This window comes from Solea solea, chromosome 16 (genome assembly GCF_958295425.1).
Source record: "Solea solea chromosome 16, fSolSol10.1, whole genome shotgun sequence".
Lineage (NCBI taxonomy): Eukaryota > Metazoa > Chordata > Actinopteri > Pleuronectiformes > Soleidae > Solea > Solea solea.
In genome coordinates, this window is record NC_081149.1 from 15328259 (window position 1) to 15345268 (window position 17010).

The 17010-nt window shown below is 41.9% G+C and overlaps 1 protein-coding gene across 1 annotated transcript; it reads left to right on the forward strand.

Moving 5' to 3' along the window:
• gpr139 (G protein-coupled receptor 139) lies at positions 1-15109 on the forward strand. The gene is made up of 2 exons (XM_058654671.1): positions 1-547; positions 10427-15109. Exons 1-2 carry the CDS (start codon positions 400-402, stop codon positions 11413-11415), a joined length of 1137 nt encoding a protein of 378 aa, XP_058510654.1. The 5' UTR covers positions 1-399; the 3' UTR covers positions 11416-15109.
• Positions 15110-17010: the final 1901 nt, after the last annotated feature.

Sequence of the window (17010 nt, forward strand, 5' to 3'; positions counted from 1 at the left end):
CCCTCCTTCCCCTGCTGCGCTCTCGACTCCCTCTCATTCCCCCCTCGCTCACACACACACACAGACTCAGGCTGCATCCTCCCCTCTCCACTTCCACCTTCACTCTCACCTCTCTGCTCCTCTCGTCTCCTTTCATTTCATCACCTACTAACACACATCATCTCTCACACATCTCCACCGTCTGTTGTCTCCCTCTCCCTTCACACTCTCTCATCCATCTCTCCCCCTTTCCCTCCTCTTTCTCAGACAGTCAACCTTGCTGTCTCACACAAATGAACCTGTACACACACTCGTGCTGATTGGCGCCCAAGGACAGAGCACCCATAGCGGCTACCAGACAGTTTGCACGCTTGGCCGGTCTTTTTGACACTGAGCTCAGCTGAGGAAGAGGACGAGACCATGGAGCACAGCCACATCTTCCCTGTTTTTTCCCCAAACGGGAGCACCTGGAGCCAGGGGCAGTATCCCCCTGAGGTTGCCCAGGGATGCCCTCTCGGACCACTGCCTGTCATCTACTACAGTGTCCTGCTCTGTCTCGGCCTGCCGGGTAAGAGATGTGCTTTGCGTGAATCTAATAATACCCGTAGGCACGTGTTATATTGGTGGTGTTAATGTGCTCATATGTCTGATTGAAGTCTGCATTAGAGGCATGCAGGAGTTTGTGCTTTGCATCTAGATTTGTCGTGCACTTGTCTGCAGGTTTGAGCGAATGTGTGTCTTCCACATCTGCTCCTGAACGCCACACTTGGCTCACACGCTGTTGATTTGCCATCCTGACCTTGTGGCACCGCTTGTGCATGCGTTTGTTCTTTGCGCGTATTTGTCTGTACTCGTGTCTGTCTTTTTGTACACCCGTCTCTTTAGACACATGTTTGAGGACGAACGACGTGCATCTTTTGGTTAATCTATCTGTGCGTGAGTGTGCGTTTGTGTGTGTGTGTGTTAATGACCTGCAATAATTATGCTTCCTTGCTGTGTCCCGACTGTTAAGTCACTGTCAGCCCCATTTACTGCCTCATCTTCCTGTGTGATCTATCAGCGCTGACCTAGTCTCACACAGGGAGGCAAAGTGGTGCATGTTCACTCTAAGTTTGTGTGTTGAAAAAAAAAAAAAAAAAGACAAAGACACAGAGAAAACCTAAAAAGCCAGATAAAAGAGGAAAAGTGTTGTGTGATGTGTCATCAGAGATTCTGGCCCACCACTAAAATGAAAATAATAATAACAAAAAAAGGATGCAATTGAACCCTTGATTAAAAAGTGTAATTTATTGCAAAACTAAAGTTGTGGCACATTGCGTTCGATCATTCCTATTACACAAGAAAAAAACACCTCTTCTTTAGCCCAGAACAAAGATGTGAGTAGAACATTCTGAGCTGTTTAACACATCTGCAGTGCCAAGTGGAAAGCTTCTGTATGCCAAGACTGCAGCTGCTTCAAAGATTTGCTGTCTTTGTGAAAGCAAAAGTCTCTCCTTCTGATCAATTCTCACCTATTTATTTTCTGCTGGACGGCAAGTCAAGTCTTACACAAGCAATTCTCTCTGCTGTCGCTTAAAGCTTCCCCAGAGTTTCGGGAGATCCTGCTGCAGTCGTCCTCGCGATTGTGATCGAGGCTGCATGTTTAATCGTGGACTAACAGTCACCAGTGTAATGCGATCTTGCAATAGTTGTCTGATTTAATGGCCGCAGTGAGTGCAGCGCCGAGTTTCGACTTATTCAGTCATTTTGACACAGCTCGTTCCTCTCGCCCGCCGAATCATGAATGTTTCATTTGTGCGGCCCCTGTGAGTGTAGTAGCAGTGTGAGCTGCAGACCCACACATATTAAACACTCATCAGAGGCTGATATCGGCAGCAAGTGTTGTATTAGTTAGCAGCAGCAGGCTCTTTTCACAGACCTTTTGACGTTAAGGCTGCAGGCGAGAGAGGCGAGAGGGGTCACATGAAGTATCACAAGCACAGACTTGAGGGTGAAAAAGCAGGGATGTGGGAAGGTGATGATGAGCAAAGGGATTACGGAAGTCAAGTGGTGGGAATGGATTACTGTGTGACCTCTGGAGATGATGAACTGAAGGTAGAGACAGGAGGAGGAGAAGAAGAAGAAGAAGAAGAAGTAGAAGACGGAGAGGACGACCAGAGCAGAAAGAGAGTAATAAGAGCAGAGCCAGTGAAGTAGCACCTCTGAGCCCAGAGTGGGGGAGCTACAGGCGACAGAGCTGAGACGAATTGCCACATTTTTAATTAATCGCTAACTCTCTTTCTCTCTCTTTACTCAACACACATTGATAAAGAGAGAACAGACCTGTGCTCGCATAGCAAACAGCACTATGAAGGAGTGGGCTCTTTGCCACAGGCCCTGATACACCAGGATTACAGAAGTGAGGTCAGCTCTTTTTGCTGTACAGTATAATTTAAAGCACTTTACTGCTGTAGAGCTGATGATTGAGTCTGTGTGATATAAATGGATGAAGCTAGCTTTCTAAATATACAGGGCCAAGTAAGGCGCTTGAATCAATCATCGCTCTCTCGCAATGTGTCCATGAAACATCATTACAGTATCAGCACAACTGCTTTGTAATGTTCTAATGTGCTGTCAAATAACTACTCCGTATTAAAAAACTTTAATGTGGCGCAGGGACAGCGAGAATAACACAACTGAACAGCAGTGGAAGAATTCAACTCATTTTATAAACAGTTTTATTGAATATTTTATAAGCGATGTTATCACATCTCTTGTATGCAACGTTCTCATCAGCGAATAATGTATAAGTTTTAATATAAGGCAATAAATTATGATACTTAGCGTGCATGTTATTTGTTTATTTTATTTAATGTGACTAAATGTGGTGCTGTTTTACTAAAATATTTAATGATAATATAATGTGATTATTTATTATTGTTTATTCTTTATTTACAAAGTGAAAATCGATCATGACCATTCTTCTGGGATTTATTTATTTTATTTACCGTGTAAGATTAAAGCCAATACAAGGGTAAGAACAGAGACAAGCATCATGTCATTTACTGCTTTATTACTTTATTATTGGTGTTGATAAAGAGCCCCCAAAATCACATTTTGCTCAGGGCCCCATGAAGGCTTGAGCTGGCCCTGTTTCTTTCAATGAAGACCATATGTGTTGCCATAGCTTACTAAATAGTTTGTTTTTTTAACCATAACAATGAGCAGTTTAACTCATACTCTCATACAATTCTTCTTTTCTCTCTCTCTTGCTTTACAAGAGTGTTTTAAAACGGTTTTGATTTGTGGTGGTTTTTGGAAAGAAAAGACAAATATTAATGGGGGTCTGAGCTCAAAACACACGTCTTTGTATGTAATTCTGAAGGGTGAGTATACACACGGCAACAGAGACCTGTCATTTTTGTAGCACTTCCTGTTTGGTCAATGCCATAAAGAGTCCAAACAGAGGCTGAAAAACAACATCACCAACAACAGAAATCACCCAAACTTACTCTCTGCAGAATTGGGTTTGTTGGAAACAGCATGAGTTGTGTTTTGTGTTGGCACGTCCATCCTCCACTTGCACACACAAACAAGTGTGTTGTTGTGACTTCTTTAAGACATCATCTCAGTTTGTGTTGCTGTTTGACAGTCTGCGAACAATGAGACTGACACATTGAAAAACATTTCCTCCTATTTCCATTTACCCAGCCAAGGCATAAAGGTCAGGGATGCTCAGTGTTAACCATTCACACGACTCCATGTTGCAATATAGGCCAAGAGTCTCTTGATTTTTAGTTGAACCACTGATGTGACGACATAGAGGCTTGTGAATGGACACTTAAATGACTTAAATGATTTGAGGAGGTGTGAACTGGATGAGAAGAGGATGTGATTAGAGCTTTTATACTGAGACATGAACATGGAGACGAAAAAATATAGTATATCAAACAGAGAGAATTTTTTCTGGTTTGTCTCCAGCCTTCAGTTGTGGAGAGGAAAAGGAGGGAGGGCAAGACATTGTGAACACGTTTGTCATGGGGGACAAGTCAGTGAGGGCGCCCGGGGACAGGGGAGGCAAGAGAGGAGGGATGCAATAAATCAGGGATGTTGTAGGGGCAGTGGCAGCTATAGCTCTTAACTAGATGTTGTCACTGCCCTGAAAGGAAAGCTGTGAATGCCCATCTGCTTCAAAGTTTGACATGCAGGCAGTTCTGTGTAAACCCAAGAGATGGTTGTCTGTGGAAATCGCAGCAGATCAGTAGTTTCTGAAATACTCACACCAGCAACCGACAACCAAGCCACGCTCGAAATCATTTAAATCAACAAATGTCTTCGGTTTCAACCTTCAACAGGTTGTCTTGACCGTGTCTACATGGTCGTTGCTGACACAAGTGGCTGATTAGACATTTACATTAACAAGAGGTCGGTGTTATTAACATGTACTTAATAAAATGGCAGGTGAGTGCATAAATCAATCTGAGGAGGCTGTGATGTGAAATTTGTTTTGATTATCATCCTTTTCCTCACCATCTTCACCATTTAATTCTGCAAATGTGTTCCTTATCGTTCTAATTAACTTTTATCTTTCATGTGGTTTCAAAGCCGTAACCCCACAGAAGCTATTTCGTAGAGATCCAACAGTAACCTAATTGTTGGCACTGGTCATAGACGATAAACATGTGGAGGCAGTCATCTACACCACAACAGTGACTCACTGTGGTCTGCCCGTAAAATGAACGGCTCGACAGGGAAGCAAGCAGTGTAGCACTGCAGTAGCATCAATATCCTTCTCTTAATATGCATTCCATTCTTACCATTTCCTCTCTTTGGCTCATTTGTTTTTCTTCTTTGCAATAAAGATGCAATAAAGACAATACTTTAGTGAATTTTTACGTGTTACGAGCCCCTCCAGCCTTTACCCACATCTCAAGCCCAAACGTCAGTGTACTAATCATGATAAAGGGGATTTTGTTTCATGTTTTTTTCTTCCTTTTGAACATGCGAGTATAATAATAATAATAAGAAGAATAATGATAATAAAGTTTATCTCGATGGTGCCCCCTGGTTTGTGTTGGGCTGAATTAAAGGACTTGTCCTGCTTTATGTTGGGCCTGACACTTAAAGAAAACAAAAAGGAAATGGTTGTCATCAGGAACAAAGTGTCTGTGACCTTTGAAGCAAGCTTTGATACCCCCTGCACACACACACACACACACACCATTCTCCTCAGCTCCCTCTCTGTCTTTCCTTTTAATCTTCCCCTCCATTCACTCCCCATCACCTGCTATCCTTTTTTAACTATCAGTGACCTTTTCTCAGACCACTCTTTTTTTCCTTCTCCCATCTTTTTTTCTTATCCCACTCTTCGCCTCTTGTCTTATTAGTCTCCAGATAAGCTGTCAAAGCCTATCCTCAATTTCCTTTAAATGACAAAAAGCAACACTAGCTTTTCGTTTTATAGATATCTTTTCTTTTCATCATTATATTGTTGGTATTGTTTCTCTGCCAGTGCTCCTGCATGGGTCCCATGAGGAGGCTTAATGACTTAGTGAGTGCGGGAGGTGGCAGCATCTAATAATTTGCCACTAATTTTGAGGGGTTAAGCGGCGCAGTGTCGTTTGTTGGCAATCCATCTGAACGTGTCCCTTTGGTGGGAGGATGAGTCAGCCTCGTTATACACCTCAGGGAGTTCACTGTGCCTTCTCTTCTCCCCTTTAACAATGGCGTTGAGGAGGAGCCAGAGACACAATTGCATTCATATAAGGAGTCACCCACGTGTGAACACGTCACACAAACAAAAGCAAATGTGGACAAGCAGACAGACAAAAGCACACAGCAACTCATTATAGTGTATATGTCCTATAGCTCCCTCGCAACAGGGGACACTTTATTTTTCCGTGCAATGAGAAAAAGAAAAAAAGGGGCACGTGTCTGTGAATTGCTGTGTGTCCAGGAGTGCAGTTTGCAAGCACAGCTGCCCCTCTCGGTGCCCTCTTCCTGTCTCATCTCTGCGCTTGCATCTCCCCAACTCGCCCGTCCCCACTGTGACAAGCCCAGCATGCGCCGCCTCATACCTGCAGAATGCTGAGCACATCCATCCGAGCCCAGCCCTCCCACCTCCACCCCTACCCTCAGCCCCAGAGACAACGCAAAGAGCAGGAGTCACTTGAAATGAATGGGCAACCTGGTCAAGCCAGAAAGAGCTTAATGGAAATGCCAAGCTCGCCACAGATCTCTTTTGTTTGTCTGTGCAGGCCCCGTCTCACGGGGGGGAGCCCAAACAGAATAATACCAAGCCAGCGGCAGTTAATACCATACTGTTCCTATTTCATGTCACTCCACTGTTTTTAGCAATTAAGAGAAAAAAGTGAGAGAATCGATGGGCAGAGGTACAATAAACGAGGGTGGTGGATTTAAGGTGTTTGTATCAGCTCTACATTTGGAAATTTGTGAGCTCCTCAGCTCAGCGGGGAACTTTTCAGAATGATAGCATCTCATCTCTTGGATAAAGCTGCTGTAAAGCGAGAGGTGAAGGCTGCATACAGTTGACACACTTGCAGCTGTGAGAGGAAATTGCACAAACTGAGTCGGTATGACCAAAGGGTGTTAAAATGAGCCCAAACAAGAAGTCGCCATAATAGTGAAAATAAGTAATGCAGCAGATGAGCAAACACTGGAAACATCAGTTAACCATATGGACAGACAAGTATTAAAGTATAGTGATTTTTATAATTCTCTTACTTCATTTATGAACTCTCAAAATACCCTTTTCCAAGATAATATCTATCCACAATCAAAAGATACTATCATCAGCATAAATGATTATATCAGATTTGTGATATTAAAGTATGCAGTTCATTTTGGATCGAGCAACACTTTTTTAATCCAAGTAATTCAGTTTTAAACCGTTTTTAATCTGAATTTGTTGATGATCAAGTGTGTTTCTTTTCAATTTCCAGATTCATTGATGCATCACGATCCAATTCATTTGCTCGGGCCGTTCAGTATGATTGGATGGTGTTTTACATTTTTGCAACAGTGCATTAATTCATTTGTTTACAATCGGGGTGTGAAGAGGATTTTGAGCAATACAGTTAACAATGCGCCGTAAATATTCCCCCACCCTACCTTTAAGTAAACAGGTTGTGTCCACATAAATAAAAAGAATAAGAAAGAGTCAGAAATTGTACGACAATAACTGAAACTACGGAATCAACAACACAGTTAATCAAGATGCAACACAAAAGCAATTCAACTGTGCAGAGGTTGGTGTGGTGTAACCCCTACACAAACATCTATCTATTGGCTTGTGGGGTCTTGTAAATGGTATTGACATGGCATTTATGGTTATTGATAGACTGTATGGTAATGAATTGGTGCATCAATAACGATCTTTGTGTGTGTATATGTTTAGGTGCACTTGTGCATGTGTGCAGACATGTGTGCACATGGTTCTGTGTCTTCTGTTGCACACCCTCCAGTCTGGCAAGGACATCTTTAGTCATTATCTGGAGCCGGCTTTGTAATTTGTAATCAGCTGACAGTGGCTGAGACTGTGAAGTGTGCTGCCCCAGACTCCAAGCTGCCATACTTAATCCAATCCCTGATCTATTACTACAGAAGTGGACATGGCCACACACACACACACACACACGCATGCATGGACACACTACATGGACAGTGACAGCTGCTCAGAGCATTGACGTCTCAGTGTCAGATGCATCTGAACAGATTGGACTCGACTTCATGCCGCACCAGCAATTTCCACAAAATACATCTGGTTAGCATGTTAAGGACACACTATTCAACATGATACGTTGTGCATATTTCATGTGTGATTGACAGTTAGGATAATAAAGATACAGTCAAATAGGAAACATATTGTGTTGATCTTCAAGCAGCAACCATGGGAATCTGATCTTCTGTTTTTAATTGCAATTTGCAAAGAGTCACTAGCGAAAAAAACATACACTCATTACTATTTTGAACACTGAAAGTCAGTCTTGGCCCTGACCTCAGTGTGTGGTTTATTTATGGCTTTCACTGCATGTCACTTCAGACACATTACTGATGCGACTGTTGGGTGATATTAAAATGAAGTTGATCAATACATTAATAATTATCCCTTTTGTTGTGGCATTGTGATATAAAAAGTATAAATGCAGCTTTGTGTGTCTTTTGGCAACACTTTACATAAGCAATATGACAACAGTGTGTTGTAATTGGTAAGTAATGATATGGTAATCCCATCATATTTCTATAATAATCAAGTGTGAGACATTAGGGAAGATGAATCACGAGACATTTTAATTTGAAGGTAGCCTACAGTAATTTTCATGACCAAGGTTAATACCTGGATAATAATTTGGAAATTGTCTGTCTGTCTGACTGTCGTACTGATGTATTATCTCCTTATTATCACACCATTACAATTTCCATCGCCAAGCTGAAAATTCCACTAAAAATAACATAGCATTACCTTAATACTATTCCCATGTTATTATAGTACTGTAATATAAAATTATGCTTTTACTTTATTTTTGTCAAAGCCATAAGCATTGCCACACGATGCAAAAAAAGTTAAATTTTTCAACTCAGTTTTAGTTTGACAACTCTTGTTAGACCTTTGGAATTAATGTCACAGTTGCTCACATTAACTGAAACAAACTCAGAGGCAAGAATCGGCTTTTCCGATCCTGCCCAGTGTACCCGAATGGTCACATGATGTATGTTTTCATGTGTGTCAGTATGGCTGTAGTGTGGAGCTGTAGTGTAGTAAATGTATTGTCGATATATCCTTGGAGACGCACACGTCGCTAGGGACCTTAGGGACAAGTTGAATCCTGCACATGATGTGCAAACTCTGGGGACAGTGGGGACTGTAGGGAGCAGAAGACATGTGATGACATTGTTCAGTTCAATTGTTGTTGCAGTTCCACGTGAGGGAGTGAATGCTGTGACACTAATGCTGACACACAGCAGTAGTGCTTTGGTAGAAGCAGCAGTATGGATCAATCACAACCAGCCTTTGTGTCCAGGTTCCTGTCCACATAAAAACAACAGAATAGCCATTCCCTCCTGAACTATTTACCTGCTGAGTCTAAGAACATAAAGGAGGCAAGAGAAAAATCGTATTTGTCAGCTTAGAAGATACAATGTGACAGCACATGTTGGGGATAAGGAGTAAAAATTGTAAAAAAAAATAAATAAAAAAAGAGAGGCAGACAGGGAGAGATGGGGTTGTCCTTGTGCGTTTTAGGAAGTAAATTACCAGCGGGCTCAGTGAGAGGCATTAGTGAACTCAGCAGATTGCCAAGGCGGTGATGCTGCATGATGCTCCCCTGTGTTTGTTGTGGCTTTGCTCTTTATTATAGATAACAAGGTGGCCAAAGGCAGAGGCAGGTGCTGCTGGAATTACACAGCCGGTGTAGATGAAAGGGAAATGGGAAATGGGAAAATGGCAATAAACAGGGGAGGGATTACTGGGTTGTAATAGCTGGAGTATATCAAATAATGATAACGGATCAATTTTTGCATAAAGTGGGCCGAAAAGGATGGTACAGGGGCAAAGAGTTCTTCTTTGGTGCCTTTACAACATGGTTACTAGTTGTGGTGCTGTTGTAGCTGAAATAACTGAAATAATCTCAAATTTTTGTGTGTATTTATTGTTTCATGTTTGTGTTATTGCCTAGAGCAGGTCTGTAACCTGCGGCTCTAGGGCTGCATGTGGCTCTTCAGCTGCTCTCCAGTGGCTCCCTGAAGCCTCTAAATAAATAAACAATTATTTGCATTTAAATGTTTGTCTTTCACAGTGAAAACCTTTTATTTAGAGATCAATGGTGTTTTAATATTTGTCAACTAAAAACAGGCGTCACATCCTATGTCTACATCAAATACAATATTTAAAAACCACCACAGCCATTCCCAACAATTAGATGAAGAACATAGTTCTGTGTTTTATTTTAAAGCAGGCCTACACATGTCAACAGTGTTTCCCTTTGTCAAGAGCTATGAAATGTAAATAATTTTCTTTTCTGTGGTTCTTAAATCTTACAAATGCAACAAACTTTAGTTATCATGTTTATAGATAATACTTTATACATTTTATGGGTCAAATAGGATTTGCGGCTCCAGATTAATTATATTTCGGTGGAGACATGTCAAAAATGGCTCTTCTGATACTAGAGGTTGCAGACCACTGGCCTAGAGCATGTGTCTTGTCCACTGCATCACTAATACTTCCAACCCTTTATGGATTGCTTTCTTGTTTGTTGCTATCTGGATGAATGTTTGCCCCCTTTCAGTTGCCTGTCCACTAACTCAATTTCTCTGTTTCCTCCCCTGCCCTAACCTGTGCCCATAACTTTACTCTCCTCTTTCTCTTCTTCCATCATTATTCTATTTCCTCCATCTACCTACTCAATCATTTTCATGCTTCCTTCTTTACCACCCCTCCTCCCCTCAGCAAACATCCTGACAGTGGTTATCCTGTCCCAGCTGGTGCTGCGTCGTCAGAAGTCCTCCTACAACTATCTGCTGGCTCTGGCAGCCGCTGACATTCTAGTCCTACTCCTGATTGTTTTTGTCGACTTCATATTGGAGGACTTCATTTTGGTTGTGCCGCTGCCTCCGTCATTAAACAATGCAGTGCAGGTCCTGGAGTTCTCCTCCATTCACACCTCCATCTGGATCACCGTGCCTTTGACCATTGACCGTTACATCGCTGTTTGCCACCCGCTGCGCTACCACACAGTTTCCTACCCAGCTCGCACACGAAGGGTGATATTTGCAGTTTATATTGGGTGTCTGCTGTCTGCAGCTCCTTATTACTGGTGGCCTGAGCTATGGCACAGCCTACCAGGAATGGGCAGCGATGGTGGTGGAGCAGGAGGAGGAGAGAGCAACAGAACGGTGGCCCAACATGTTCTCGTGTGGGCCCACTGCGCTACCGTCTACCTCCTTCCTTGCACCGTCTTCTTCTCCCTTAATGCTGTCATTGTGCGCAAGCTCCGCAAACGCCGCAGCTGTTTCCGCCTCCGTGGTTACTCTACTGGCAAAACCACCGCCATTCTCCTCGCTATAACGTCCATCTTTGCTGTTCTGTGGGCGCCACGCACCCTCATGATCCTCTACCATTTCTACTCCCCTCCTCCAGCCACACAAGATGCTGGTCGACTGCTGCACATGCTCACGGATCTGGCAAACATGCTAGCGCTGCTCAACACTGGTGTCAACTTTTTCCTCTACTGTTTCATCAGCAAGCGTTTCAGGGGCATGGCAGCTAACGTGTTGAGAGCGCTGGTCCACTGCCGAAAGCAGCCAACGCCGTTCTACGCCAGCCACAACTTCTCCATCACAAGCAGTCCCTGGATTTCACCAGCCAACTCTCACTGCATCAAGATGTTTGTGTACCAGTATGACAAAAACGGAAAGCCTATCTGTATCTCCTCTTGAGTATTTAGCCACCAGCAGCGGCCCCCACCCTCAATCCTGGGAAAACATATTTTGGGATTTGTCTCTGTGGTGATCAGCTTTGCCCACATGAGACTCTTTGAGGCTCTCAAATGTCAACAAGCCCAGAGAGAACAAAGGTGTGACATTAGCTAGCTCTCATAACAAAGTGACAGGCTAGCAAGGTGGAAAAGCAAGCAGCCGACGTGTGCTTGGGAGGCCTTTCATGTCCAATAAACTGATTGTTTCCGACAAGCAAAAAACAAAGATATGGTGCGTGACTGAGTGCTGCTCGAGTGAGTGACTGATAAAAAAAGGTTATCACCGTCATCCATCACTGACTTTATGTGCCACCATTTCTAACAGTGCTATGGTATAAACTAGATGAAACCTCGGTGAAGCATCAAATGGTTGGTGACATTGGTTCCTTTATGGACACGGCTGCCAAACGGTGAAGTGACTTGAACAGCTGCGTCTTCGTTCCATGGGGAGTCATTTCCACACAGCAAAGATCCAGTCAGAGTCCGGGCATTAAACACCTCACCTGATGGGGTGAGTCACTCAGGCAGAGCCAACGACAGTGTGTCCACTGCCTGTATAACTGACTGTCTCTCAAGTAATGTACATCAGCGCTGTCAATTCCAGTTTAATATGCAGAGGAGACTCAAAGGCATGATAAATGGGGCTTTCATTAAACAGCCCTGACTGACGTTAATTCATGTGTTTGATGATCATATCTTAGCAGGGCAGGCTACCTACAGACGAGACTCACTAAGAAAGACCAAGTCATCCCACATCCAAGCTCACAGATTGTTGTAGGATGAGTAGGTGCTTTGCTTATTGTTTGTAAAATATTTATTAATGGTAAACTTGACTGTTAATGTAGCTTCATAAAAGACTAAATATGTCTTGGGTGCCATTGTGTCTCCAAGGTCATTAATGTAGTAATCATATTTCCAATATTAGGAAGAGGAATTTTTTGCTGTTAGTAGATAGTCCTCTATTGACTATTGATGGTCTATGATGACTTACTGTTAGCCATTACCTTGTTGAATATGATGAATGTAAATCAGCATCTGTCCAACCCTTTAGCTGTCTGAGACTGAGGAGCACGAGAGAGATGGAGAGGGCAGAGAATTCTGCTCACTTCAGCTTTGTTTCTCCTTTCCAAGACTTTCTGTACCATGATACAACAGTGTGTTTGGTCTCAGGGCAACAGAGGCACAAACTCAGCTCTACCTTTTCTCCTGCTGCACGGCTGACGGCTGTCCAGTACCATGTAACAACAAAACAGTGGCATGCATCAGCTCTGTCTCAGCGCTCTCACTGTTTGGCATCTCAACCAAGCAAAAATTGAACAACACGCTAACACACACATTGTACTGTATTGACAGAGTATGACAGAGAACATTCAAATCAATCCACATCCATTCTGCAGACTATTTGTTTCACCAGAGGTCCAGAGGTGTACACCTCTCCTTTAAGACTGATGCTACATGACGTACGCCCAGATGATCTCACTCCAACCACTCCACTACCCGGCTGCAAGGCATGCTTATGCCATCAAATGTCCAGGTTTTTTGCAGTAGAATCACTGGAAAAATGTTCATGGACACTTTTATTCTGACCTGTTGCAGTCGTCTTAATGTAAATGTGCAGGGAGAGAACTGTTATACCGTTATATTGGGACAATACAGAGAGATGATAGGCCTAATGAGTGTGTGCATATCTGGTAATGGCTTAAATGTAATGGATATTAATATACATGTAAAATTCACACACAGCACGCACACAGCATTGAATCTGATGAATGTCTGTCTGTTTCTGTGCAATTCATAATCCAACTTTAGTTTGACTCTCAGACATTTGAGACACTTAAGGAAATGTCTGCACCTCCCATATCTGACTTAGTGCCTCATTTCAGCCATTGTCTGTTCAACATCATTTAACCAAAATTGAATAAATATAGTATTTAACCAGTAGTGCACCGTGGATTCAGATGGATTATATATGACATAATATTTAGTCTCTGAATCAGGGGCCAATGTTCTGGGGGCCAGAACATTGGCCTTGATATTCATAAAGATATTTCACGGGCTACATTGGAATTGATTTTGGGGCTTCATTTGGCCCACCAGCCAAACGTTTGAGACCTATGTTCTTAATATTTAGCCCCCATAAGTACATTTTTTGAGCAAAAGCTGCAATAATTTGAATGAAAGCAATGGAAAACAGAAAGCCACATTAGTGATGGATGAGAAAATCATATTAATATTATAAAACTATAGTTATATTTGACTCTTAATTCAGCAAGTGTTTGGTATTTAACTTACAAGTTAGGTAGATGTTAACTTAAGTGTGTGCGATGGTCTATAACATTATATTAAATATGAAATTAACCGAGATTCATACTAATAGACAAATTATGTAAAAATATTTATTTTCCTACCATTTTCAGTAAGAGCTACATTAATCACGATAAGTGCTGAATTTGCACAAATTCCAGCTGCTGGTTTATGTGATATTTTTCCAATCAATGATTAACCAGATTCTCCCAGGCTCCCTCTCCTCTCTGTTCAGTTGGCACTCAGGCTACAATTCCACTCTCAATTCCCATTCCATTGTTGCACACAAATTGATTTTCTTCAGGACTGCTAAATGAATGAGGGCGCACTGGTTGGAGCCAAATGCTCTACACCCTCTTTTGCCCATAAAATCCCACTTGTCCCTTATTCCTCGCATTTTATGACAAATAAACTTTGCTCAAAGTGGATTTCACCTAAGTTCCCTCTTTGTTTTACATTAAGTGATTATCTTGAGGTTGTTTGCACATAAGGTTTGCTCTTTGACTTCATATCAGAAAATTGATCCATGTTATTGGGGGAGGCCGAGGTGGGGGTGGTGTGTGTGTGTGTGTGTGTGTGTGTGTTAAGCAGCTGGATGTTGAGTATTATTTGATGGAGATGAACTACCAACATGTCTATAACCAGTAATCACTTGGCTCCTTGACCAGTCACCCGTCAATTTCATTTCATTTAGTGTAAAGGCAGCAAAAGAAGTGCTTTCATGCTAATCACTACTTTGTAATGATCAGTGCTGCGATCATTAGGGAAAATCAGATCATAAAAGCAAATTCGGGCTACAGCCCAAGGAGCTCATTCCAGATCATTGTTGCCATGACATTCGTTTCTCCTGTGAACCCCATCCAGTGTTTCAGCCATGTTAATGTGACATTTGTGAGACAACCAATGCCCTCATTCCCGCAGCCTCCAGGGAACGAGGCAAACATGCTGGGAAACCAAAACAGAAGGTTGAGTCGGAGGTGTCACATGCAGGTGTTCCTCTGCCTCCCACATGAGGTGTGTGTGTCTGTGTATGTGTGTGTGGTTGTTGCCAAGAAATCTTCCTCATTTTAAGGGGAGGAAAATACCAGGATCTTCAGTCCAATATTAAAAAGATAACCAAACATGAATCACACAGAGGGGTAAAATGTTTTCTTTGTATTTCTCACACATCCTGCGCTCCTCAATTTCCCCTCTGTCTCTCTTGACCTGCTTAGCCCACAGAGTGTGTATACATGTCTGTCTGTGGTTGTCGGGAAACATTTTCAAACGATTGGCAAGTGTCTTCACGACCATAGTCAAGCAAGCGCGTGTGCGTGTGTGTACACAAAACCCGTTATTAGACAGAGAGAAGCTTTAAAATGTGTTTGTGTCATAGGACATGTAATGTATATGAAATCAAATATTTATTAATACTCAGTCCTGATGAATTTAATTACAATTTAGCACAGTATCACAATATATCCATGAATTGAATGTACAACTGATGCGTCTGGCATTTTATGTTGTTTTTTTTTTTTTTTCTACACAATGACCTTTTTTGAGTAGACTTTTACCTTTCTCCATGGCAGTGTTTAAAAACAGTATTTTCTGATTGTACTGGAGTGATTATATGCTTGCAATATTAAGTAATTTCCTCCTAATGAATGTATTGATTGTGTAAAAAAGTATGCATTAACTTGTCGTGAGAAAGTACACAGAAAAGTATTGGTTAATATCAATATTTTTGATCAAAGAAATAAAGGATCTTGAAGAATTGATATAGTGCTGGTGATGATCTCTGTCTTTTGTCCGCACAGTTGTTTAGCAGAAATGTCAATGTCAGCAAATGTAAGCTGTGTTTGTCCTTGTCCATGTTTTGCTCAGTTTCAGAAAATGTTAAGAAACAATAATGGTGGAAAGTGAGAACAAGAAAACACAGCTTTTCATTCTCAGCTGATAGTCAAGTCATGGCCAAAAGAAAGTAAATGCAAGTAAGTGCATTGCTGTTGTTTTTCAAATGAAAACAGAGACAGCAGCAATTTGTCTTCCTTCCCCTGGTGTAGCAAAGCAAAATTTAGGCATCTTTAAATGAGTGACAGCAGACGTCAGTTAAAGACTCTATTTTCAGAACTTCCCAAAGATCCATTTTGATTTCTGAGACATTTTCTGCAATTAACTGTAATTATAGAGACAATGTTTGTGCTCTCAAATAATTAAATAATAAGTTAATAATTAAAACATTAAGTAAATAAAAGGCGGCACCGCTTCAAGGGAAAACTAAGCAAGTCCATTTACTGTATCTACTCTCCAGAAGATACGACAACCTGGATGACTGATAACCTTTCACAGCACACAATATGTGAAAAGTTTAAAAGAAAAAAAGGTGATGGGAGTGTGATAACAGTTGCACTGTTGTTCCACAGCAGCCTCTCAACTGTAGCAATGACAATCACAAGCTCAGGGGGGTGCAGTAGAGAGTGTGTGTGCACCTGGTATTCCTTATGTTGTGGGGACCTAAATCTGTTTATACAGTCACGTGATGGGGACTTGTCTTCCTCATGGGGACAAAAATGGAGTCCTCATCAAGGTTAGGCTGAGATTAGGGTTAGGTTAAGGTCAGGGTTAAGATTATGCCTATACTAATGATGGTTAAGGTTAGAATAAGTCTCCAGGAAATGAATGTAAGTCAATGGAAACCAGTGTGTGTGTGTGTGTGTGTGTGTGTGTGTGTATGCGTGCACATGCTTGTCCAATTAAACTCCTGACTGAAGCGTTAACTCAGCTAACATGTTGTTCCCGTCACCGAGAGAACAAACACACACCACACAAACTCCCATTTAAACTTAAAAAAGTACTTCCACAGAGACACTCACTCACTTTCGTGCCCACAGTCAAAGTCATCTCACACCAGTCATCGATACACACAGCTATCAAGAAGCCAATTAACGCCTGTTTTTTGTTTTTTTTTACACTACCATTGAAGTCACTGCCAGAAGAACAGAAGTATCTGTGTGTTTGCTGCAATGAGACAAAGTACAACTGGAGGCTTTGAATTCATCTACACCACACCATAATGTACAGGTAGAGATCTTGTTTTTGCAGAGATTGATTGCATCATCCAATCATCATTTTGGCTTATTCACACAGAGTTGCTGCTCAATTTAACACAAACCAGAGTTGAATTTATCCAAAGACAATGACAGTGATGTATGTAAAATAAAAGTTTTTGCTTTTGTCTGCTGAGGTGTCTGTGGTGGTGTATTGTGTCCCTAAC

Coding starts and splice junctions, on each gene's coding strand:
- gpr139 (XM_058654671.1), top strand. CDS start 400: ATGGAGCACAGCCACATCTTCCCTGTTTTTTCCCCAAACGGGAGCACC. Junction 548..10,426: donor GCTCTGTCTCGGCCTGCCGG/GTAAGAGATGTG, acceptor TCCTCCCCTCAG/CAAACATCCTGACAGTGGTT.